The sequence below is a fragment of the Heliangelus exortis genome, chromosome 1 (assembly GCF_036169615.1).
Source record: "Heliangelus exortis chromosome 1, bHelExo1.hap1, whole genome shotgun sequence".
In the NCBI taxonomy this organism is placed as follows: domain Eukaryota; kingdom Metazoa; phylum Chordata; class Aves; order Apodiformes; family Trochilidae; genus Heliangelus; species Heliangelus exortis.
Window position 1 is genome coordinate 1,766,748 of NC_092422.1, and position 26,726 is coordinate 1,793,473.

General features: G+C 44.7%; 1 protein-coding gene across 3 annotated transcripts in view; it reads left to right on the top strand.

Annotated features, from left to right (window-relative positions):
- FCHSD2 (FCH and double SH3 domains 2) overlaps positions 1 to 26,726 on the top strand; it is a 239,321-nt gene that overhangs the window by 140,033 nt on the left and 72,562 nt on the right. For all 3 annotated transcript variants that reach the window (XM_071763988.1, XM_071763904.1, XM_071764071.1), the window contains exons 7-8: positions 54 to 108; positions 521 to 649. In XM_071763988.1, the coding sequence (XP_071620089.1) occupies positions 54 to 108; positions 521 to 649 (184 nt within the window). The remainder of the gene's footprint in view (positions 1 to 53; positions 109 to 520; positions 650 to 26,726) is intronic.

Genomic DNA, 26,726 nt, shown 5'->3' on the forward strand with positions numbered 1-26,726 from the left:
CTTTGTAGGTGCTGGTACAAAATAGTCATCTTTTCCTTTTTTTTTTTTTTCAGGTCCAAACTTAGTCTTTTTCAGTCAAGAATAAGCTTGCAGAAGGCAAGTGTAAAGGTGAGTATAAAAAAAACAACTTTTTTCTTATCATCCTGCTTTGCAGCTGAGTTCATGGGGCACATGGCTGAAGTTTTCTGGCATGTGGAGATGACTGAGGTTTTGGAAGGTGCATTGTTAGAACAAGTGAGGAGATAACAGCACCCTCTGGGCAGCCAGAGTGCAGAGCTACTTATGACCAAATTTACAAGGAATTTTTTTCTAGGAAGAGTTACAGCTGCTCTTTGAAAATGGCAGCTGAAATTACATCTGAAAATGCATGAGACATCCATTTACCATTAACAGAATTGCTGTGAATCCTTTGAATTTTCAACTTAATGCATCTGTATGCATTTTAATTCACTGTTAAGACATATTTGGTGATATAACTTTTCCTGAGTACTTCCCTTTCAACTTCTCTTTTCTCTTGTAGTTAAAAGCACGACGATCCGAGTGCAATTCCAAGGCCATCCATGCAAGGAATGATTATCTCCTCACTTTAGCAGCTGCCAATGCACATCAAGATCGTTATTATCAAACAGACTTAGTAAACATTATGAAGGTAAGGAACCTAAATTCCATTTGGGAGCTGGAAGTGTGAAAATGTGGGATTTAAAAGGAGCGAAGTGAAAAACCTTGGGTAGTTTGGCAACAGCAGTGTTGACTTTTCAATATACTGCAATATATTGCTGGAGATGGTGTGCAGGATACTTGGTACCAGTTGAGCAGCCCCAAAGCAGTCACCTTTATTTTTTAATTCACTTTTATTTTTTTTCTGAAAAAGATTCACATGTGTGGAGGATCCAAGTTTGTACATCCAAGAATTGTCGACCTTTACTAAGCTGGAGATTTTTTAGTTCTTCAGTAGCATATCCCATAATCCTTGTTTTGTATCCAGTTATCTTGATCAGAATATTTATTTCTGATATGATTAATGAAAATGTAATCATTAAATATCTTGCTTTCAAACTCTGAATTTTAGAGATTAGCAGAGCAGCATTGTTGCTTTCACAAGTGGCAGCTTGCCAGGTCAAGACTAAATACTTGAACTCATGGGAAATGACATTGAAATATGGTGGCTCACAGGCTGTTGGTTTTCAGTATCATCCTAGAATTCCATAAATGTTCACTGTTCCTGTGTCTTAGGTCTCATTAATTACAGGTAAATTGGAAAATGCAACTATTGAAAGCTGTCTCACACTTCACAAAGTTGCATTTCTTGTGTTGACCTTTTCAGAGTTGATTTGGAATTTCCTGTCTGCAAACCCTTCCCGGGTGATGCAGTCAGGCACAGCACCTTAAAAGTCTGGAATTTGCATTTTAAATTGATGTGTTGAAGAAGGTTCAACATGATGTGTTCAACAAGGCCAAGTGCTGGGTCCTGCACTTTGGCCACAAGAAGCCCATGGGGAGCTCCAGGCTGGGCAGAGAGTGGCAGAAAGGGAGCTGGGATTGCCAGGAAGCTGAAGAGGAGGCAGCAGTGTGCCCAGGTGGCCAAGAAGGCCAATGGCATCCTGGGCTGGCTGAGGAACAGCGTGGCCAGCAGGTCCAGGGAAGGGATTCTGCCCCTGTGCTCAGCTCTGGGGAGGCCAGAGCTTGAGTCCTGTGTCCAGTTCTGGGCCCCTGAGCTCAGGAAGGAGCTTGAGGTGCTGGAGCAGGTCCAAAGGAGGCAACTGGGCTGGTGAAGGGATCCAGCAGAAATGCTGTGAGGAAGGGCTGAGGGAGCTGGGGGTGTTGAGGCTGGAGAAGAGGAGGCTCAGGGGAGACCTCATCACTCTCTCCAAGTCCCTGAAAGGAGGTTGGAGCCAGGGGGGGGTTGGGCTCTTTTCCCAGGCAACTCTCAGCAAGACAAGAGGCCATGGTCTCAAGTTGTGCCAGGGGAGGTTTAGGTTGGACATTAGAAAGAATTTCTTGCTGGAGAGGGGGATCAGGCATTGGAATGGGCTGCCCAGGGAAGGGGTGGATTCTCCATCCCTGGAGCTCTTTCAAAAGAGCCTGGATGTGGCACTGAGTGCCATGGGCTGGGAACCACGGGGGGAGTGGATCAAGGGTTGGACTTGAGGAGCTCTGAGCTCCCTTCCAACCCAGCCAATTCTAGGATTCTGTGACTACCAGTGTATGACAGCACATCCCTGTATCCCTCTGTTTTCAGCAGCTGGAAGGGGTTTGATACTTGGGGGGGGGGGGGAACATTGATGTGAAAAGCAGTAAGTGAAGTAAAAAAAAAAAAGCACCAAAAGAGGCCTCCAAGGGCTTCCTGGCTGGCATTCCATTATATCTGGACTAAGTTAACCCCTCCTGGCAGTATGTGTGTGCCTCTCAGAAGAAATCACAGCCTGTGTTATATGTTCTCTGCTATGCTGTGTTCTCTGACTTTCTGAAAGGCTGAATCAGATCTGGGGATCTCAGAGGAAATAATAATTTTTTATTATTATAATAAAATATATTTTGATAGAATATATAACTGCATATTATGTATTCTATAAAATTATCTGGTAATCCCTGTCTTTGCTCTGTGTGTATGTGTGGTTGTGCTTTTCCATATTAAAACATCAATATTTGTGCTGACTGAATGTTCAGGCCATGGAAGCATTTTTAAAGTATTTCCTTGTGATACTGGAGATAAAATTAGGAATTGATGCTTACCTAAGATAATTCCATACTTACACACATGGCTGGCTGTCAGCAGTTAATGCTCTTACTTGGAAGTCATGCCAGAAGTGGATTTAATATGTTCAAAAGAAACAAACCCAAAAAGGACCAAAAAAATGAGCAGATAGTCCAGGCAGGTTCTGAGTGGCTCTGGTGGGTTCTGGCTGCTCTGGGAGGCCATTGGAACATCATCCTTGCCAAGGGATTCCCATTTCCTCTGGATGTCTGGCAAAATTTTGTGTGTGTTACAAACTAAGCACATAACAAACCAGGCTGGATCTTCATCCCTTTGAGTTTCCCTTTGGAGCTGTTTTGTTTGGATGGTGTGGGCTTTCTGTACTATGAACTTAGAAACCTGTGGCTGCCCCAGGAATATTGGTTTTATTTTTTTTTTTTTATATAATTGGCATTAAAGCATCAAACTAAAAAGAGTTGAATCAGTTGTGAAAGAATGAAAATTGCAATAATAAAAAATAAAGTCCTGCATGTGCTATTCCTCTGCATGTGGGCTGGTTCCACAGATGATTTACATGCATGGTTCCAGTTGCTGGGGTTGCTGCTGATCTCTAGTGGTTTCTTGGCCCAGGAATTGGGCTCCCACTGACCCAGTTCTTTAGGAGAGGTGGGGCTGGTTCTGGAGCCCCCAGCACAGGAATGACATGGAACTGCTGGAGTGAGTCCAGAGGAGGCCACAAAGATGATGAGAGGGCTGGAGCAGCTCTGGAACCAGGCTGGGAGATTTGGGGGTGTTCAGCCTGGAGAAGAGAAGGATCCAGGGAGACCTTGGAGCATCTTCCAGTGCCTGAAGGGGCTCCAGGAAAGCTGGGGAGGGAGTTTGGACAAAGATATGGAGAGATGGGACAGTGGATAATGGCTTTAAACTGGAAGAGAGAAGATTGAGGTTGGACATGGACTTGGGACAAGGGCCTGGAGGGATGGGATGAGGAAGAACAGTATAAACTGGAAAAAAGAGAGATTGAGATGACATATTAGAAGAAATTCTATAATTTGAGGGTGCTGAGCCCCTGTCCCAGGGTGCCCAAGGAAGCTGTGGCTGCCCCATCCCTGGCAGTGTCTCAGCCCAGGTTGGATGGGGCTTGGAGCAACCTGGGCTGTGGGAGGGGTCCCTGCACATCCAGGGCTTGGAACTGGAGGAGCTGGAAGGTCACTTCCAACCCAAACCAGTCTGGGATTCTGTGATTCTTTTGTAGAACTTGTCTTCAAGCTTATTTCAAAGTGAACTTTCTTTTTTTTTTTAATTGAAAACCTAAGTTGCAAGTCAAGTTCTTCATTCAAGCCATATTCCTCTGGAAGGAAAGGACAGGATTCAGGGTTCTTTTTCTGCATCTCAGATATTTATAGTAGTTGCATTTCCTTGTCTGCTAAACAACTTCGTTCTCACTAAAAAACTGCAGATTCAGGTATTTTGCTCTGTTGTTGATGAGCAAAAGATAAGTGGGAGCACACCCACAAATCCTTGCAGCAGGGTTGTTCTTTGGAGCAGGGGGACCAGTAAGTCAAAGGCAAGGTCTCAGATGGAAATGGCTTTTCACAAGAGGTGGGAGAAAACCCTCAAGAATCACAGACTCATAGAATGGTTTGGGTTGGAAGGGACCTTCCAGCTCCTCCAGTTCCAACCCCAATTCCATGGGCAGGGACCCCTCCCACAGCCCAGGTTGCTCCAAGCCCCATCCAACCTGGGCTGAGACACTGCCAGGGATGGGGCAGCCACAGCTTCCTTGGGCACCCTGGGACAGGGGCTCAGCACCCTCAAATTCAAGAATTTCTTCGTAATACCTAATGTAAATCTCCTCTCTTTCAGCTTGAAACCTCTCCCCTTCATCCTGCTCTTTTTCAAATCCCTTCCTGACCTGTTCCAGGCTCTCCCTACCCTCAAATTCAGGAATTTCTTCCTCATGTCTAACCTCAGTCTCCTTTCTTGCAGCTTAAAAACATTTCCCCTTGTCCTATTGGTACACACCCTTAAAAAAGTCCCTCCTCAGCTTTCCTGTAGGGCCCCTTCAGGTGCTCTAAGGTCTCCCCAGAACCTTCTCCTCTCCCTCTTCCTTTCTCCGTCTCTTCTCTTTTTTCTCTTCTCTTCCTCTTCCTCCTCTCCTCTCCTCCAGGCTGAACACCCCCAACTCTCTCAACCTGTTCCAGTCTCTCCCTACCCTCAAATTCCAGAATTTCTTCCCCATCTCCAACCTCAATCTCCCCTTTTGAGAGATTGAGGTTGGAGATGGGGAAGAAATTCTGGAATTTGAGGGTGGGGAGACCCTGGAAGAGGTTGCCCAAGGAAGTGGTGGCTGCCTGGAAATTTTGAAGGCCAGGTTGGAAGGGACCTTCCAGCTCCTCCAGTTCCAACCCCTGGATGGGCAGGGACCCCTCCCACAGCCCAGGTTGCTCCAAGCCCCATCCAACCTGGGCTGAGACACTGCCAGGGATGGGGCAGCCACAGCTTCCTTGGGCACCCTGGGACAGGGGCTCAGCACCCTCAAATTCAAGAATTTCTTCCCTCTCTCCAACCTCAACCTCCCCTTTCTCTCCAAGTTTTAACCCATTTCCCTTCTCCTCTCCCTACCCCCCTGTGTCCAAAGCCCTCCCCCAGCTTTCTTGGAGCCCCTTCAGATATTGGAAGGTTGCTATAAGATCAAAATCCAGGGTTCTGGAGCACTGGGCTCCAGCTGCATTCACCCAAGAGCTCCAATCTCAACTCAAGTGTGGAACTGCTTAAGTATAAACAACAGTGTGTAAAGTGCTGCTAAATCCATCCTCAGTGCCACGAGAAAGCCACAATTGTGCCCTAACTGTTGAAAAGGGCTCCAGAAGGATCCCTGTGAGTTCCAGATGAAGAAACCCAACTTCCCAGCAGGCAGGGGGATGGATGTGATCCCATGGGAGAGTGATACCCATGAGCAACATGGGGTGGGTTTGTTTGTTTGTTTTTTTTTTAATAGGGAAAGTGTCCTTCAAGAAAAGAGTCAGTAAGGCTGGGGATAAGGGTGATTCATCTGATCCCTTGTGCCAGGAGCTCTCAGCAAACTTCCCACTCAGTCTCTGCTTACGTAAAAGAAGGACGTTGTTCCAGGAAGGGTGGTGAGGGTTTTCTCATGGATTAATAACTGATGGAGAGATAGAGAGGATGTGGGATTAAAGGAAACACTGTGGGGTTTAGAAGGGAAGGAGGTTTTGCTGGCAAGGGCCTGGTTTCTCTCTCACCTGGCTCTTCCTTCTGAAATGTATGTGAGTGTTGAAGGTACTGAGGAAACTGGTATTTTATTGACCATAATAATTTAATATAAACAATATTAGAGAAGGAACTGAAGGGTGAGGGGATGGTTTGAAAGGAAAGAATCATTTGTTGACCATAATGATTTAATATAAATAATTTTGGAGGAGGAACTGAAGGGTGAGGGGATGGTTTGAAAGGAAAGAATCATTTCTTGACCATAATGATTTAATATAAACAATTTTGGAGAAGGAACTGAAGGGTGAGGGGATGGTTTGAAAGGAAAGAATCATTTGTTGACCATAATGATTTAATATAAATAATTTTGGAGGAGGAACTGAAGGACGAGGTGATGGTTTGAAAGGGAATAAGAATTTATTTAACATAATGATTTAATATAAACAATTTTGGAGAAGGAACTGAAGGGTGAGGGGGTGGTTTGAAAGGGAATAAGAATTTATTTAACGTAATGATTTAATATAAACAGTTTTGGAGAAGGACCTGAAGGGTGAGGTGATGGTTTGAAAGGGAAGAATCATTCAGTGTAAGCAAATGCAGAGCTTACAACCAAAAGGGTGTAGTAAGATTTTGATAGACATGGTAAGAAAACATCATATGAAATGGAGAAAAAATGGTTAAACCAGAAAAGCAGTTGGGAGAAAATTACTACATATGTTCATATAAATATATTCATATCAATATATTAAATTCATATTAAATTCATTATATTAAATTCATATAACATATTCATATAAATGAACATGTTGAGAATGAACGTGCTGAGATAAACATGCTAAAAATTCAACTTTTATTTTAAGTTATTTTATTTTAAGCTCTTAGGTCCATAGTGGTGGCCACCTTGCCATCAGTATTTCTCCATTTAGTTGCCCTGGTGCTGACAGCCCTTCTGCTGCTTGAACTCTGCAGGGCTTTGCCCATTTCTAAATCCCATCATGTTTCCCCTCAACCTGTTCAGATTTTTTATGTCTTGCAGCACTTCTGGGGTTATTGCCTTCTTGTAGGTCCTCAGCTTCTTGTCTTCTTGACCAAAACTGAATTAAACATTCCTGGGAAATTCACTTCTCATGCCAGGTGTCCTGTTTGAAAGCAAACTGGAAGGTGAATTCTCTAAGGAGAGAGTTGGGATTCTTGAGTGGAATCAGGAGCATCTCAGACACAGACTCAAAGTATCAGAGAATCATAGGTAGGTGTTGGAAGGGACATCCTGGTCCAACCCTTCTGGACAATCACACAAACACACAGATGCTCAAAGTCCCTTCAGCACCCTCCCAGCTCTCCCTTGGCCTCTCTCCAGTAGATCCCAGTCTCTCCTCAACTGGGGAGCCCCAAACTGGAGCCAGCATTCCCAGTTTGGTCTCCCTAAGGCAGAGCAGAGGGGGAGGAGAACCTCCCTGGATCTGCTGGACACACTTTTCCTGATGCCCCCCAGGATGCCACCAGGACACATTGGAGATCCCTGGGGAATTTCCTCTCCACTGGGACTCCAAGGAGCTGCTTCCCAGCAGGAGATCCCTGGATCTGCACTGGTGGTGGGGGTTATTCCAGCCCAGATGGAGGACTCTACACTTGGCCTTGTTGAACTTCACAAATTCCACTTTTGCCCATCTCTCCAGCCTGTCCAGATCCTGTGGGATAGCAGCACAACCTTCTGGTGTGTCCACCAACCCTCCCAAATTTACTGAGGGCAAACTCTCTCCCCCCATCAAGAGCACTGATGAACAAAACTGGACCTGGCCCCACATCGTGGGGATTATTCAGTTATTTAGTGGCTGCTCTTTCAGGGGGACTTCTGCAAACTGATGCTTTTCTCCAAGGTCAGAGTCCTGTCACCCAGTCCATCCATAACTTGGGATGTGACTTCAGTCTCAGTTCCAGCCTTTCAGGCCACCTTTTTTTGTGTGTGGCAGAAATGTACATCTGAAATAATTTCCAGGCTGGTTTTCAGAGTTATTCAGCTGTCTGTAGGCAAATCCTGTGCCTCCCATCAGTGTTTCCTACAGTAACCTTCCAGCTTGAGAAACTCAGTGCTCCACCTCCCCTGCCTTCAAAAGCTCCCTACCCTTCAGCTTTAGTATCAGTTTTACAACAGAGCAATCAGAAATTGTGTGGAAAGAAGCAAAAAAAAAGTCATTTTGTTCTGGTTTTAAAGGCAAATCTTGTCCTTTTTTAGAACAATTGTTTCAGATGGCATTTAGGTATAAAATGATGGCTCCTTGGCACAGCTCCTTTGGAGTGCATCAGTATGGATTTCACCAGAGAGCTGCAGCTTTTTGTATTTTTCTGCTGATGAAAACTTGAAAGATGGTGAAAACTTTCAAAACTGAAAAAGCCATAAAAGAAATTTCAGCTGACACCTGGCTATATTACTATGTAAACCAATAAGCCTTCTGCTAATTTACAAATATTTCATTGACTCTTTCAGTTTGCATCCATCAGAAACAATTTCCCTGTGGGTGTTACTTTCCATTGGGTCATTGTTTCCAGAACTAGAAAAATACCACATGGGTTTTGTTGGGGTTGGCTTGGCTGGAACATGAGTGTCAATAGTAGATTATAATAAATAAGCTGATGTGCCTGTCTGTTGCTGTTTCCTTCTTGTATTAATTACTTCTGATCCTAATTTGCTAAAATATAGGTGGCATTTGATCCCCTGGTGACAATTGGTGTGACACTTCTTAAAGGCTTTCCTGCACATTTAACCAAGCTGTAATTTAATAATTATACCTTCAGGTTTTTTAGTACCCAGCTGTCAAGAACTCTTGCTGCACTTGGCTTTTGGTTTCTGTTTAGTGAGGAAGGTAAAAAAGGGAAGTTTATTACAGGATTTGTACATCAGAGTTGGTTGTTGCATCCTGTGCAAACTGAGCTGAATGCAGAGATGGAATCAGGGAATCCCAGACTGGTTTGGGTTGGAAGGGACCTTCCAGCTCCTCCAGTTCCAACCCCAATTCCATGGGCAGGGACCCCTCCCACAGCCCAGGTTGCTCCAAGCCCCATCCAACCTGGGCTGAGACACTGCCAGGGATGGGGCAGCCACAGCTTCCTTGGGCAACCTGGGACAGGGTCTACAGCAGATGGTGTTGTCCCCAAAAGGGGCTCTGTCTGTCCCCTGGTGTGCCAGGAGCTGTGCCACACACAGTGCTGAGGTATTTGCCCATGCAGGGCCTTGGAAATGGGAGATCTTTAAGGTCCCTTCCAACCCAAACCATTTCATGGTTCCATGAATATCCAGTTCTGCTCAGAAATCAGCAGTGTGCTATTCCCCAATGCAAACTCATCTTCCTGAAGCACAACTGCTGCTTTTGTACCCCAAAATGTCAAAAATAACTTTGTAGGATAGAATCCAAGAGTGGTTTGGGTTGGAAGGGACTCAAAAACTCCTCCAGTTCCAACCCCTGGATGTGCAGGGACCCCTCCCACAGCCCAGGTTGCTCCAAGCCCCATCCAACCTGGGCTGAGACACTGCCAGGGATGGGGCAGCCACAGCTTCCTTGGGCAACCTGGGACAGGGGCTCAGCACCCTCAGGGTGAAGAGTTTCCTCCTCATGCCTGATTTTCATCTCCCCTCTTCCAGTTTTAATCCATCACCCCCTGCCCTACCACTCCACTCCCTTGGGAAAAGTGACTGACATTTTCTGATATAAAGGTGTTTGTTGGAAAGATCTTGAGATAGTTTTAAGAAAAATGAGTTCTTGAAGTAATGTTTATCTAATTGTTCTTGTTGCTCTTGTGAGTTCTGTTTTACATGGCAGATTTTGTTTTATGCTTTAAATTTTAGAGAGGAAAACATGAATTGTGTATCATTGAATCATAGAATCACAGAATTATAGAAGGGTTTGGGTTGGAAGGGACCTTCCAGCTCCTCCAGTCCCAACCCCTGGATGTGCAGGGACCCCTCCCACAGCCCAGGTTGCTCCAAGCCCCATCCAACCTGGGCTGAGACACTGCCAGGGATGGGGCAGCCACAGCTTCCTTGGGCACCCTGGGACAGGGGCTCAGCACCCTCACCCCAAACAATTTCTCCCTCCCATCTCCTCTCCATCTCCCCTCTTGCAGCTGGAAACCCTTCCCCCTCATCCCATCCCTCCAGGCCCTTGTCCAAAGTCCCTCCTCAGCTTTTCTGGAGCCCCTTCAGGCACTGGAAGCTGCTCCAAGGGCTCCCTGGATCCTTCTCTTCTCCAGGCTGAACAACTCAGCTTGCTGATAGCCTGAGCAGAACATATTGATTGTTTATAAGCAATGAAATCCAATAAAACCCTGGAGCATCATTAAGAGAAAGGAGAGGTGCTGGATTTTTTTGCAGTAGCAGCATTGGTACTGCCAGGAAGGTTTAATTGATGTGTGCTGAGCTGCAAAGCCTTCAGGTGACTTCATGGTCAGAAGAAGCCAACGTTGGTTTTGTTTCCTTGTGTGTGACTCAGAAGCTTCTCTTGCTGTGCCCTTTGAGAAATGAATCACAAATTTACATCTTGACCTTTCTTAGTTTTCTGTAACAGGCAACAAATCCACATTTTGATGATCAGGATTCCTGCTGACCCACAGGTTCTGATACTCTTCAGTGCTTTAGATAACGTTTCTTTAGTTTGCAGCCTTTTTATGCAAAGGAGAAAAAAACCACTCACTCTGCTGGGTTTGTAACTATGAAAGCCATCACAAACAGATCACTAAATGGGAAGCAAAATCATTTTGGGTCTCCCTGTAGAAAAAAACCTCAAATCCTGTTGCCTTTTTCTGGATCTGTCCTTTTCATCCAGAACTCCCACCTGGTTCTAACAAAGTTGTGCCACATGCACCTGAGCTCTGCATTTCAATGTCTGTAGTCATTTTATTTCTATTTTTTTTTTTTACAAAAAGGCTCAAACTAAAGCATCAGAGTGTTTTATTCTTTGCCAGTTTCCTGACAAGCTGCTCAGGAGCAGTTGCCATCAGCTGCTTGCTAAGGTACAGTCTGCAAACCCTTCAAGTTGTCTGCCTGGTCCTCAGCCTTCTGCTGAAGTTCAGGCTGAGGTCAGAATGAAGTGTGAGATGATGGTTGAGGTAAATTCAGGGTTGTTTTGGTACCTGTCTTTTTAGAAACATTATTTTTACTGCAATTTCATTTTTCATGGCTGTAATCCTAATTCCTGTCTAAATCCCACTGAATATGGCTTTCTAAAGCAACTTTTAGTGAGGAAATATTGAGCTGAAAAAAAAAAAAAAAAGGTGTCATGAACATTTAAAATAATTCTTAGGGTATTTTTAGTAAAAGAGAGAACTAAAACTAAATTGATTTCAAAGTCTAGACTTTTACAGATGACATCAACTCAGCAATTTATTCCATTACAGCTTGGGGCAGGTGGGTGCCCATGAATCACTGGGCTCTGGACTCTCTCATTTGAGCCTCACACAAACCAAGTTGTTGGACACAGTGTAAAAATATTTTAACAATTTTTAAAATTTTCTTTCACTGGTGGGTTTTCAAAATCTGTCCCTCTCAATGCCTTCCCTTCCATTGTTCACATTTCAGAGTTGAAATCTTTAAGGCAAATCTGTCTTGCAGTTTCAAAGGTATTTTCTAGAGCTGGGTCATCAGTGAAGCTTCATGGTTGATGTCACCTTTGTCACCTTTTAAGGATCCTGAAGGGTATAATAATAAAAACACCCACAAAACCAAGAAGAAACCAACTGGCAGTGGAGTGTGGGGAAACTGCCTATGGTTAGCAATGCATTTTTTATCAGCAATGAAAAACTCTTGATAAAGGAGCAAACAGCATCAGCAGGAATTTCTAAATAAAACTCTGCTTTAAAACAAAAAAAATCACATCATACCCAGTGTGGTCCTTAAGGACTGTGTTAGAGGAAGAGTGTCAGAATTTAGAGTGCTTTGCTGTTTGGTTTTTTTTTGTCTCTGTGGTTTCAGAAAGGTTTTTTTTTTTACATAGCTATGAGTAATGGTCATCTCTTCTGCTTCTTCTGTACTTTCCAGTTTGCTTGACATGAGGAAGTGCAGTTCTATAACTTTGTTCTGGTCCTTGGCCAGGGTTCCTGTGGTGATATAGCAGGTTTTAAATACTAATTGATGTTAGGTAATTCCCCTGGAACAGCAATTTCCTTGTGCCTGGGTGATGATGCTGAGGCATGGTGCAGTGTTGTAAAATTACAGGGAATGTTTGCCATTTTCACACCTTAGCCTGTTTTTAAGCACTCTCCTAAAGGCTTCTGAGAGAGGAAGATCCATCTGGCTTCTCTGGAATGATCCTGTTAATCAGGATTAACATGGGCTGAGCAAGGAAACACCAGGAGTTTGTGGAATCATAGAATAATTTGGGTTGGAAGGGACCTCTAAAGCTCATCCAGTCCAACCATTCTATAATTCTGTGATAATGGGTTTAAGGACACTGAGCAACATTCCTGCTTCTTCAAAATAACCCTCACTGAGAAGAACTCCCCAGCTTTTGTACAAAAGTCTATTTAGCACTGAAGTGAGAGACCTGGGCTGAAATTCCCTTTCCAAATAAGAAAAATCAATGCCCACAGATGCTTTCCAGAAAAACCTATCCTGGGGAGAAGCCTGGGGTGAGACATCTTTGCATCCCACCCGTGGCACAGTATCATTTGTTTATAGTTTCCATGCTGTGTTTAAGATGCTGTCTGACAACACTGAAGTTCTCTTAGGGAAAAATACCAGAAATATCTCAAAAATTACAACCAGATTTCATTTTTCTCTTATCAGACCATTTGATGCAAGAAATTCATTAACGAGTTTACAATCTGGTTGATGCTTTCACAGAAAAAAATATTAATTCTGCTAATATATTGCTAACATTGATTCACACTACTGGTCCTCATGAAGCCAATTTCTTAAGATAAAACTTATTTCTGTGTCTCATTGGGTGTTATGGCCCTTGCTGAGCTCCCAGATCTTTTTGAGCTACATTCCTGATTTCCATTCCATTTTTTGGTCAGTTAAGGATCATTTCTGAGTTCCATGTCATTATTTCTTCCTGATGTGTTCCCATGCAGAGTCAGCAATACATTACCCAGGTACAATTAAACCTGTAACAATAAATCCCTGCATTTCCATTGCAGTTTCCTGTATTTTTAAAAAAATATTAATTAAAATTGCATTATCTTGCTGTTAAAAATCCCAGACAGGAGGAAAAATACTATTTCCTTGGACTCTGGCAGAGCAATTTGTGATGAGATTGGGAGCTTTAGTGGGTACCCCAACTGGTTCTGTTTTCATGATTTGTGGAATCACAGAATAATTTGGGTTGGAAGGGACCTCTAAAGGTCATTTAGTAAAACCCCTGCAGTATCAGGGACACCCTCACCCAGCTCAGGGTGCTCAGAGCCTCCTCAAGCCTCACCTTGAACATCTCCAGGGATGAGACCTCAACCACCTCCCTGGGCAACCTCTGCCAGTTTTCCACCCCCCTCCTGGTACAGAGCTTTTTCCTGACATCCAATCTAAATCTCCTCTAATTTAAAGCCATTGCCCCTCATCCCATCCCTCCAGGCCCTTGCAAACAGTCCCTCTGCAGCCTTCCTGGAGGACCCTTCATGTTCTGGAATTTTGCTATTAGGTCTCCACAGAGCCTTCTTTTCTCTTTCTGCAGCACATGATGAAGAAGCTGAGAAAATTGGGCTTGCTGAGCATAAGGAAGGAAATTGTAATAGTTTTGGTGATCTCCAGCTACCCAGTGAGGATGGGATGGAGAAGACTTGAGCCTGGTTGTTGGGTGGGGTTTTTTTGAAGGTGGAAGGAGGACTGATGGAAACCCAGAAAATTTTGATTAAATAGAAGGAAAAACAGAAACAGGGAATCAGGAAGGGGGAGGAATGTCATCCCTTGGAGACATTCAGGACTTGATTGAACACAGCCTTGAGAAACCTCATCTATTTCTCCAAGCTTGAACCAATATCTCCCTTCCAGCCCAAGTTATTCAATGATTCTGTGAAGTGACATTTTCTCTAAAGAAAATCCTGCTTGGGAACCCCCAGCTACCAGTTCCCAGGGTTTTTTTCCTGCTATTAACTGGCATGAGGCAACAGTGCTAGAAAATTCATGTTTGGAATGAACCCTGTTTTTTTTAATTTATTGGCCTTGCTGGGATTTTTTGTGGAGCTGAGCTGACATCTGTGTTTGCAGCACTGTCACCCCCCTCCTTTCACTGAGCCCTTTTAATGATCATTTAAAACAAATGTCAATAATTCAAACATGAGCTGCAGAACTGAGATTCAGCTGAAACTGGCAGCATTGAGAAAAATGACCCAAGGTTGAGGCCTTGGTGGTTTTCAGTGAATAATTTGATTTATGCCCTGAAATTAATAGGATGCTTATGGCAAATGGTTCTTTCCTCTTGTAACTCTATTTGACTTGAAAATTAAGTTGACTGAAGGTCTTAAATTGTCTCAGGAATGTTATCCTAGCACTGGCTGGCCAGTCTGTGTGTCCTGTATAAATAAAAGGTTAAGATTTGCATGAGTGCATATTGCTGCAGGCTTCAGGACAAGCAGAACCCAGGGTTGGGGCTGTAAGGAATCATTTTACCTTCATGTTACTGGTTTAGGCCTTTTATAATGATTTAAAAGCCCCCAGGGAATTCCTTTTCTAAAAAGGAGAGTCTTTCCTACAGGCAGAAAAATAGCATTGAGATAAAATAATTCTGAAGTCACTAGAGCCTTCTGTTTTCTTCTGGAAATCTATGAATTCATTACTAGCTATTCTTTTAAGATCCTGTAATACTCCCTTTAAAATTTAGAGGGAATTTATGCAAGTGAAAGAACTATTGTTTCACTTCCCCTTCTTGTCAGCTGCAGGCCACAAATATTTTGCAATTACAATTAAGCCAGCCATAAATTGCCTTATCTCCAGTATCAGATGGGCACAGCAACTTTCCTTTTTCCAGGCAGCCAAGGAGTGTGTGTTGCCTTCTCCTCTTCATTCCTATGGATGGAGGGTGAGTGAAGGGAGGAAGTTGCCCAGCACATGACAGGAGAAGCACAGAATTTGTGCTACCACAGAATTTTCCCTTCCAGGGACATCAGCTGAATGTCAGCCAGCAGTGTGCCCAGGTAGCCAAGAAGGCCACCAGCATCCTGGGGTGGCCAGCAGGAGCAGGGCAGGGATCATCCCTGGGCACTGGGGAGGCTGCACCTCAAATCCTGGGGTCACAGATATAGAATCACAGAATCATAGAACTGGCTGGGATGGAAGGGAGCTCAGAGCTCATCAAGTCCAACCCTTGATCCACTCCCCCCGTGGTTCCCAGCCCATGGCACTCAGTGCCACATCCAGGCTCTTTTGAAATAGCTCCAGGGATGGAGAATCCACCCCTTCCCTGGGCAGCCCATTCCAATGCCTGATCCCCCTCTCCATCAAGAAATTCTTTCTAATGTCCAACCTAAACCTCCCCTGGCACAACTTGAGACCATGGCCTCTTGTCTTGCTGAGAGTTGCCTGGGAAAAGAGCCCAACCCCCCCCTGGCTCCAACCTCCTTTCAGGGACTTGGAGAGAGTGATGAGGTCTCCCCTGAGCCTCCTCTTCTCCAGCCTCAACACCCCCAGCTCCCTCAGCCCTTCCTCACAGCATTTCTGCTGGATCCCTTCCCCAGCCCAGTTGCCTCCTTTGGACCTGCTCCAGCACCTCAAGCTCCTTCCTGAGCTCAGGGGCCCAGAACTGGACACAGGACTCAAGCTCTGGCCTCCCCAGAGCTGAGCACAGGGGCAGAATCCCTTCCCTGGACCTGCTGGCCACGCTCTTCCTGAGCCAGCCCAGGATGCCATTGGCCTTCTTGGCCACCTGGGCACACTGCTGCCTCCTCTTCAGCTTCCTGGCAATCCCAGCTCCCTTTCTGCCACTCTCTGCCCAGCCTGGAGCTCCCCATGGGGTTGTTGTGGCCACAGTGCAGGACCCGGCACTTGGCCTTGTTGAACCTCATCCCACTTTTGGGTCCCTCCTGCCAAGAAGGACATTGAGGGGCTGGAGTGTGTCCAGAGAAGGGGAATGGAGCTGGGGAAGGGTCTGGAGCACCCAACACAAAAAAACTTGGAGCTGTTGGAGCAAGTCCAGAGGATGGCCATGAAGGTGATCAGGGTGCTGGAGCAGCTCTCCTGTGAGGACAGGCTGAGAAAGTTGGGATGGTTCAGCCTAGAGAAGAAAAGGGAGAACTTAGAGGGGCCTCCCACTACCTGAAGGGGACCTAGAGAGAAGCTGGAGAGGGACTTTTTACAAGGGCATGTAGTGATAGAAAAAGGGGTGATGGTTTTAAACTGGAAGGAGGGTAGATTTAGGTTGGGCACTAAGAAAAAGTCCTTAATGTGAGGGTGGTGAGGTACTGGAGCAGGTTTCCTAGGGATGCTCTGGATGCCCCATCCCTGGAAGTGTTCAGCAGAAGGTTGGATGGGGCTGTGAGCAACCTGGTCTGCTGGTACCCATGGGCAGGGAGGTTGGAACCAGGTGATCTTTGAGGTCCCTTCCAGCTTAAACCATTCTCTGATTCTATGGTCAGGAGCAGCTGAGGGAGCTGGGGGTGTTCAGCCTGGAGAAAAGGAGGATGAGAGGAGAACTTCTGGATCTCTACAACTCCCTGAAAGGTTGGAGCCAGGAGGGGTTGGGCTCTTCTGCCAAGGAACAAGAGATAGAACAAGAGGAAATGGCCTCAAGTTGCATCAGGGGAGGTTTAGGTTGGATACTAGAAGAGACTTTTTCACTGAAAGGGAAAAAACACTGGCCCAGGCTGCCCAAGGAGGTGCTTGGATCAGCATCCTTGGAGATGTTTAAAAGCTGTGGAGCTGTGGTGCTGAGCAATGTGGGTTAGCACTGAGCTCAGGAGAGTTGGGTTCATGGTTGGACTCAGTGATCTCAAAGGTCTTTTCCAACCAGAACAGTTCTGTGATCAGACCGTGTGCATCTCTGCACAGAAAACCTTAGGGAAATTAATTCCTTTAAATTCTTGGGAAAAAAATCCTGGTTGTGTTGTGATCATACATCCACACAAATTGCTGAATAATTAATACAGGAGTGTGCTCTCTTGTTTAGGCTTTCTCTTATGTGCTGGTCCATCACACTTCCCCAGCAATACCTAAGTGCTGCTTTGGAGAACTTCAGCTTCTTCATAGTTGATTGAATATGTTTTAACCACAGTTTTGAGCCTTTATTTTCCATCTGACTGCAAATAAACACGGACAGGGAAGTGAAAAGAGGCTTCCCACCAGAAAGACAACCACTTTTGGTGATAATTCTGGCAAAAATCACAAGCCAGGGAAGTTGAGATGGCTTGAGCAGTAAGTAACATTGCCACCACTAGCCCTGGGAGCATGGAATAATTTCAATTTCAGATCCAGTGCTTGCACCCAGAGAGGTCAGGTTACTGATCACACAACATTTCCAGGCTAACTGGAGACAAAAGAGTGGATCTGAATCACTGAACTGGTGAAAAACTGAGTGATGGTCACATTTGCCTCCTGACACTCAGCTCTGTCTCACCTCGTGTTTTAACCACAACTCAATTCCTTGTTTCAGCATTTGATCCAAAAATGGATGATTCTTTCCAGAGGACTGAGTATTTTATTCCTCCCTGGGTGGGGAGGGGAGAGTGTGAAGAGAAAGCAAAGCAAAGCCTAATACATAAATTCAGGCAAGTTGGTTAATTATCTTAAAACAATAATTATTTTTCATGGGAGGATAAAACTATCCTGATAACATTTCTGACCTGTCAGCAAGGTTTCCCTTGGCATTTTGACAGGAATAACTTTAGGAAAGGGTTGATTGAAAAAAAAAAAAAAATAGTGTGATTTTCAGATGCTCATGAAAGGTATTTCCTCTGTAGGAGATTACATGGAAGGAACCATGGTTGTGTTTAGATGAGAATGTTAACAGGAGGCTGGACTCATTGGGGCTGTGAGTGGGAGCAACTTGGGAAAGAATAACAAGAAATAATCAGTGATGAAGGCTGAATACAGTGCAGCAAAGCAAGGAAAATGCCTGGAAAGCCATAAAAAATTCCAAATTATTAGGAAAAGTATGGAATCACAGAATGGCTCGGGTTGGAGGGGACCTTAAAGATCATCATATCAAGAAGGTGTTTAACAGGAATCTGGGCAGCCTTTGAGACATTTTATTCAAGAAGTTAACAGGAAAGTTGAAGATTTTTAATTTTTTTTTTGCTATAAAAGATTTAGGCAGAAACCATTGAGGGTTTGGATCAGGCTGCATGATTATTTTGGTTTGTTTTGTCAAATGTCATAAACCTCCCCATTTTGAACAGGAAATGAAACTTCACCATCTTGCTTCAAAGCTGGGCTGTAATACAATAAGAACCATTCCCAAAATAGTCTGTTCTGGCAGAAAGCAGCCTCTGTGCCTTCCCAGCACTCTGGAGCTGGCTTGGAGAAATAACCCAACTCAGGAAGCACCTGGTGTGCTCCTGTTGGGAGCCAGGTGGGCTTCTGCTTGAAAAGTTTGTAGCTAGAAATGTGCCCTATTCCTATTGAAATCATGGGGACAGACATCCCAAAAACAGATCATTTGGTTGGTTGGTTGGAGTTTTTATTTTTAGCATCTCCAAACTTGAGGATTTTAAGGATGGGGACAGGCTGGAGAGGGTCCCAGAGAAGGATAAGGATGCTCAGAGGAGTGGAGAAGCTGGGATAGGAGAGGCTGAGGAAACTGGGTCTGGTCAGCCTGGAGAAGAGAAGGCTGAGGGGAGACCTTCTGAGGATGTTCCAGGGGGTTCCAAAGCAGCTGGAGACTCCCTGTTCCCATGGAGTCCCATGGAGAAGCCAAGGGGCAATGGGCACAAGGTGCTCCTGGGGAGGTTCTGATGGGACACGAGAGGAAAATTGTTGAGCCTGAGGACAGTCAGAGCTTGGAATGGTCTCCCAGGGGAAGGGGGGGATTGAGGGTGCTGAGCCCCTGTCCCAGGATGCCCAAGGAAGCTGTGGCTGCCCCATCCCTGGCAGTGTCTCAGCCCAGGTTGGATGGGGCTTGGAGCAACCTGGGGCTTGGATGGGGCTGTGGGAGGGGTCCCTGCACATCCAGGGGTTGGAACTGGAGGAGCTGGAAGGTCCCTTCCAACCTGGCCTTCAAAATTTCCAGGCAGCCACCACTTCCTTGGGCAACCTCTTCCAGGGTCTTCCACCCTCAGATTCCAGAATTTCTTCCCCATCTCCAACCTCAATCTCCCCTTTCTCTCCAAGTTTTAACCCATTTCCCTTCTCCTCTCCCTACCCCCCCGTGTCCAAAGCCCTCCCCCAGCTTTCTTGGAGCCCCTTCAGATATTGGAAGGTTGCTCTGAGCTCACCTGGGAGCCTCCTCTTCTCCAGGCTGAACAACCCCAATCCCTCAGCCTGGCTTCCCAGGGAGCTGCTCAGCCCTCTGAGCATTTCAGTGGCTCCTCTGGACACCTTCCAGGAGCTCCAATACTACCAAACAGTAGAAACTTATAAAAAATCCTCAGAGAGATAAAATATTGTAAATATATAAAATATTATAAACATATAAAAATTACAAACTTATAAAATATAAATATATAAAATGTTAGAAATACATAAAATGTTAGAAATACATAAAATGTTAGAAATATATAACATCTAAAATATTCTTCTGGAGAAAATGGTATAACCATAAAGCCACCACCAGATCCTCAGGGGTACAGCCTGTAAAAGGGGGGTTCTTGGGCCAGGCTTTTTGTTGGGGGTTGGGGAAATCTGTTCAAAAGGGAGAAACCTTTCTCAGTGTTTTTAATTACAGATTTCAGCCTAAAATTATCTTGCTCCTCACCCACTGGTGCCTGTAAGGAGTGCATGCATAAATAGTTAGCACAATTCCTCTAGGAATAAATGAGACTGGACTACTAAAAGTAATAAAGCATAATTGGCACATGGAATTCCCCAGTGATATTTGGGAAACATGGATTAATCTTCTATTGCTGCAATGCAGCTGCTACACCTTTGGCATCCCCCTATGATGCTTTTTTTTTCCCTTTATTTGAGGTAATTTCTTTCATTGTTCCCTGATTCTATTATTATCAGTGTCACAGTAGTGGGACTGAGCTATTTTCCTTTTAAGAACATGTTACTCAGATTGCAAAAATTGCTAAAAATAGTTGCATTTATTTTGGTCCTTGAATTTTAGGATGATTGGTAAGGAGTGTTTAGTAGTCCTGTAGTAAAGTGCTTTTTTGGAGCGTGGGGTTTGTTACATGAAAGATGTTCTGCCCTCTTCACCCTGTTCAGTTCACTGGTGTATTAATGCAAAATTGGAAAAATGCAGTTGAATTAGAAATCTAATTTAACATCTGCATCATCCCAGAAAAGATCCTTTGTGCTGTGGATTAGAGAGTGCAATGTTACATTTGTAGGACCACATCAAACTGCAGGTTGTGTCTCTCTGGCATGATAGGAATCTGAAATGCTCAGTACCAGATAAAATTGATTGAAGTTTTTAATAATTGCAATATTGCCCTCACTAAGCTCAGGAGAACATCTTTTGAAAAGCTTGGTCACTGCAGAGTTTGCTGGAAGTGACAGGGAACTTTAAACCCATGTACAGAAAAAAAAAAAAAAGAAAACCCCAAACATATGGAAGTGATAAATCCAAATAGGAATTGGGAATCTGTGTTGGAGCAGAAAAAAATCTCATTCATTGGGTTTATTTGAAGAAGTAAATGAAAAGCACACTGCAGAAAATAACCCAAAGTGCTGTTAAAATGATAATAAAGAGATTTGAATCAGCTGAACAAAAAATGAAAACAGCAATGACAAAAGAGATGGCTAAAAAAATGCAAAAGAAAATGAAAATTTGTGAGGGAATGCAGATGATCAATATCTGTTTTATTAATTTTTTTATGCTTTTTTATGCATTTTAGCTGCCAGGGGAGTATTTTTAGCTGTTTAGAAACATGGAATTTAGTGTGAAATGCATTTTCACATGCACATTGAAGTCCCTTGAAGGTTTCTGTTCCTTACCCTATGCTTTTGTAGAACATAGAAGAGTTTGAGACTTTTCCAGAAGAGTTGTGTTTGAGTCAAGGGGGTTTAGGAAGGCTCATTGGAGACTTTCTTGTAAATCCACACCTTTGACACAGTGGAGGTCTGTAATGAGGAAAAATTGCAGGAGATTTCTTGGAGATGGGTCTGTGTTCATGTGGGATTAAATCCTCTAAGGAGCCAAGAATTGTCACGGTTTTCGCCCCTTCTTGAACAAAGTGCATTGCTTTAACTTTCCTTCCAAATCGTGTAAAAAAATTATATATATATATACATATACATACACACACACACATATATATATATATATATATATATATATATATATATATATATATATAAAACTGAGCAACAGAATAATTCACTGTAGGGTACATTTTTCTACTAAAAAAAAAAAAAAAAAAGTCAGCCAGCTGCAAATATTAGACATGCCACATGGAATCATAGAATTTTCAGGTTGGAAGGGACCTTCCAGCTCCTCCAGTTCCAACCCCTGGATGGGCAGGGACCCCTCCCACAGCCCAGGTTGCTCCAAGCCCCATCCAACCTGCCCTTAAAAACTTCCAGGGATGGGGAATCTTCCACCACCTCTCTGGACAACCTGTGCCAGGCTCTCCCCACCCTCATGGTGAAGAACTTCTTCCTCACTTCCAATCTCCATCTCCCCTCCTCCAGTTTGAATCCATTCCCCATGTCCTGTCCCTCCCTGACATCCTCACAAGTCCCTCCCCAGCTTTCCTGGAGCCCCTTCAGATCTATCAAGGTTGCTCTGAGCTCTCCTTGGAGCCTTCTCCTCTCCAGACTGAACAACCCCAACTCTCTCAGTGTCCTCACTCCAGAGCTGCTCCAACCCTCTGAGCATCCTCCTGGACCTTCCCTGGACTCATCCCACCACTTCCAGGTTTTTCTTGTACCAGGAGCTCCAGACCTGGATGCAGAACTCCAGGTGGGGTCTCAGGAGAGCAGAGGGGGAGAATCCCCTCCCTTGACCTGCTGCCCACCCTTCTCTTGGTGCAGCCCAGGACATGGTTGGCTTTCTGGGTTTAGCTCCAAGGGCTCCCCAGAACCTTCTCTTCCCCAGACTGAACACCCCCAACTCTCTCAACCTGTTCCAGGCTCTCCCCACCCTCAAATTCAAGAATTACTTCCCCATCTCCAACCTCAATCTCCCCTCTCACCTCTCAAATTCCCCATGTCCTGTCCCTCCCTGACATCCTCACAAGTCCCTCCCCAGCTTTCCTGGAGCCCCTTCAGATCTATGAAGGTTGCTCTGAGCTCTCCTTGGAGCCTTCTCCTCTCCAGACTGAACAACCCCAACTCTCTCAGTGTCCTCACTCCAGAGCTGCTCCAACCCTCTGAGCATCCTCCTGGACCTTCTCTGGACACATTCCAGCACTTCCATCTCTTTCTTGGAATAGGATTCATCCACCACTGCTGTTCAACAGTCATGATGCTGCTGCTGCTGCTATGGTCACTATAAAAGTCTTTGAAGGCAGAAATCAGTGGAAGAATTTAAATACACATTTTTTTTTTTCACATGAAGGAAGCCAAATATTATTGGCAGGAGCAGTATAGATACACTTCAGATATGAAGCTAACATGATGGTGACATTTTGCCTCAGAGCCTTCTTCTGAGTGTTGGAATGGAGCCAGAATCTATTTTATTTTTTCCCCAAGAATGAGGAAGTGCAAAAGGAAAGATGTTTGTGCCAGTGCTACTTAGTGAAAACTAATTATTTCAGAAGAAGTTGTATTCCAGTGATGTGAAAGAAGAAACAATACAGGTCCAAGAAGTCTTTGGAGATGATACTTTAAAACTTTGGGGAAAAGCAGGTGTATTTCTAGAGGTGCAAGAATCACTTTTTGTCTCCCAGGTGGTTTTTTTTTAAGCCTGATATGGTGGAATTTGAAGATCTGATTCTCTATTCCTACAGAAGTCTGCCATGAGGGTATTCTCACTGATTTAAGCAGAATTATTCTTGAACCTCATTCTTATCTTCATTGGGTCACCAAATCTAATGGCTCTCTGCTTTTTGGGGCAAAAAATTGAGATTTCCTTCAATGTCTCTGTTCACCTGCCAGAGCCTCAGTGGTAAATGTGACAAGCCCAGGGCACTACCACATATCTGGAGGTAAATCTAGGAGTACTTAATATCATCAATAATTTTGTTTGTGCTTTCTTTAAAAAAACTTTGGGTTGGGGGAGGGTTGATGTGCATCCTTTTGGTGACCATTCCATGTTTTTCAGGGCTCAGAACAGACTTTAGTGCACCAGGAACAAAAGTTTTGCCATTAAAAAACAATGACCCTGCCAGAATTGTAAAGGAACAAAATGATGTGCAGAGCAGTCATCAAGTGACTAATGAGAGCAGACAAAGAACTTGCAAACAAGCCCAAAACTATTGACACCAGAAAATACAAAGCTCTGGGGTAAGGGAAAGTGCAGGGTGTGTATATGAGCATGGAGCTGAAAGGCAGCAATCAGGAGTCAGGGCACTTGTTGTCTTTTGGTGTTTATTGTTCCCATGTTTGCCATGGAAAAGAGGAAACTAAGATAGCTTTGCAACCTTTTTTATTTTTTTAATTTAAAAATTCTATATGTTTTCAAGCCATTTTTCCCCTATTCTCTTCCTACCTTTCAGTCTGCTGCTTTTTTTTTTTTTTCTCTTTTCATTTGACTCCTTCCCAGATTTTATTTTCATGTCTCTGAGTGGTATGGATAGGTCCTTGGAATATCTTTAGCATCCTTGTTCACAGCTGACTGTTTGAGAAAGTGCTTCCAGAGAACAAGCAGCCATGCAGGATGTTGATTTAAGGAAAAGAAAACAAAAAGAAACAGGAGAAGCTAATTAGCTTGACAGCAAGATATAAAATCTAGATATAAATTATATGTATATATACACACACATAATTGTACAGTGAGACAGTTATAAAAATTCCTTAGAATTATTTACTATTAAACAGCAAGAAGGAGCAGAATCCAGGGAAGAGGCAGAGGATCTTTCCCTCCGGACTGGTGTGTGAGAGGAAAAGGGGAAATGGTTTCAAACTTGAAGAGGGCAGATTGAGGATGGACACCTGGAAGGCGTCCAGAGGAGCCACTGAAATGCTCAGAGGGCTGAGCAGCTCCCTGGGAAGCCAGGCTGAGGGATTGGGGTTGTTCAGCCTGGAGAAGAGGAGGCTCCCAGGTGAGCTCAGAGCAACCTTCCAATATCTGAAGGGGCTCCAAGAAAGCTGGGGGAGGGCTTTGGACACGGGGGGGTAGGGAGAGGAGAAGGGAAATGGGTTAAAACTTGGAGAAAAAGGGGAGATTGAGGTTGGGGATGGGGAAGAAATTCTGGAATTTGAGGGTGGGGAGAGCCTGGAACAGGTTGAGAGAGTTGGGGGTGTTCAGTCTGGAGGAGAGAGAAAGGGGAGGAGAGGAGGGAAGGAGAAGGAGAAGGAAAAGTAGAAGGAGAAGGAGAAGGAGGAGAAGGAGAAGGAGAAGGAGAAGGAGAAGGAGAAGGAGAAGGAGAAGGAGAAGGAGAAGGAGAAGGAGAAGAAGGAGGAGAAGGAGAAGGAGAAGGAGAAGGAGAAGGAGAAGGAGAAGGAGAAGGAGAAGGAGAAGGAGAAGGAGAAGGAGAAGGAGAAGGAGAAGGAGAAGGAGAAGGAGAAGGAGAAGGAGAAGGAGAAGGAGAAGGAGAAGGAAGGTTCTGGGGAGCCCTTGGAGCATCTTCCAGTGCCTGAAGGGGCTCCAGGAAAGCTGGGGAGGGACTTTGGACAAGGGCCTGGAGGGATGGGATGAGGGGGAAGGGTTTCCAGCTGCAAGAGGGGAGATGGAGAACAGATGGGAAGGAGAAATTGTTTGGGGTGAGGGTGCTGAGCCCCTGTCCCAGGGTGCCCAAGGAAGCTGTGGCTGCCCCATCCCTGGCAGTGTCTCAGCCCAGGTTGGATGGGGCTTGGAGCAACCTGGGCTGTGGGAGGGGTCCCTGCTCATGGAATTGGGGTTGGAACTGGATGATTTTAGGTCCCTTCCAACCCAAGCCATTCTCTGATTCTGTTACTCTATTGGGCCCAAACTGTCTCAGTTTCAAGGAGGTGTGAACAGGTTTGTGGCTTGTGACACAAAGAGTTTGCTCCAAGTGCAGTAAGGGCTTAGTAAAGTAAAAAGTCTGCAAGTTACTCCCCTCTTTTGGGGGGTTTGCTGATATTTTGTGTAACAATCCTCAACATTCAAAGAAACTTGAGGAGCTGAGGACATCTGAGGTGCCAAGGAGAGTTGGCTCTCTGCCAGGACTTCAGGTGTGAATCTACTGAAATACTTCCAGTGTAGAGCTGGAGATGCCACGTTACAGAGGAAGCAATCAAAAGCAGTTTGAATGGGGAAAGTCAAACAAAAGCAGAGTTGTTTTGCTGTAGTATTTAATTTTTACAAGGTTTTCAATGAACCAGCATGAGCAGATGAAGAATGTTCTGCATAGGATGCACACCCAGGGAAAGGAACAAATGCTGGTGGAACTCGACTGTTATTTAGGGTTTCTTTTTCCCCTGTAGCTGCACAGCAGCACTCAGCCATAAAACCCCAAGGGTTTCAGTCCCATCCTCCCTTTTTTTACACTTTGGGACTGGTCCCAGCTCTCATAGCTCTGCAGCTGCCTGCCCCAAATTAAATCTCAACCTCCCTCATTCTCTCCAGATGTCTCTTCCTTAGGGTCATTGTGTTTCCCTTTTGTGGGATCCCCAGGGAATTCCAGATGTTGATGGGCAGAACTTGCTGGTGTTACTGCCCCAAGAACAAGCTGGGTTTGGACCTCGTGGTAAAGCAGCTTTGGCTGGGCAGGATTTTCCTGGGATTCAGATGATTTTATGGCCTTAGCACTATTTTGTGGTGATGCCAACTGTGCCTTACTTGAAATTCTGATTTTAAAGACCTAAGGTTAGGTGTTTTCTCCTTCTCAAGTTCATTCTCTAGTGAACAATGACAGGAGCAGAGGAAATGGCCTGAAGTTGCACCAGGGGAGGTTTAGACCAGATCTGAGGAAGAATTTCTTTACTGAGAGAGCAGTCAGGGGTTGGGATGGGCTGCCCAGGGAATGGTGGAGTCACCATCCCTGGAAGTATTAAAAAACCATGGAGAGGAGGTACTTCAGGACATGCTCAGGTGGGTGATACAGATATTGATAAATAGATTTTATTTAGGGGGAGTGCTGACAGTTGGATTTGGTGATCTCAGAGGTCTTTTCAAACTGTAACAATTCTGTGATTCACAGAAATCAGAGTTTTAGGGCTTGGAAGGGACCTCAAAAGATCATTGAGTGCAACCCCCCTGCCAGAGCAGGGTCACCTCCAGCAGGTGACACAGGGACACATCCAGGGGGGGTTTGAATGTCCCCAGAGAAGGAGACTCCACAACCTCCCTGGGCAGCCTGGGCCAGGGCTCCCTCACCCTTACAGCAAAAAAGTTTTTCCTTATATTTATGTGGAACCTCCTGTGCTCCAGTTTATACCCATTGCCCCTTGTCCTGTCATTGGGCAACACTGAGAAGATCCTGGCTCCATCCTCCTAGCACTCAGCCTTTACATATTTATAAACATTAATTAATTCTATTTTATAATTAATTTATAAATAAATTATAAACATTTAATCATTCTCCTCCAAGATGAAGCTCCCTCAGCCTTTTCTCACCAGGAGATGTTCCACTCCCTCCATCACCTTTGTGCCTCTGCCCTGGACTCTCTCCAGCAGTTCTCTGTTCCAGTTTTCTTCCTTTTAGGCTAAATAAA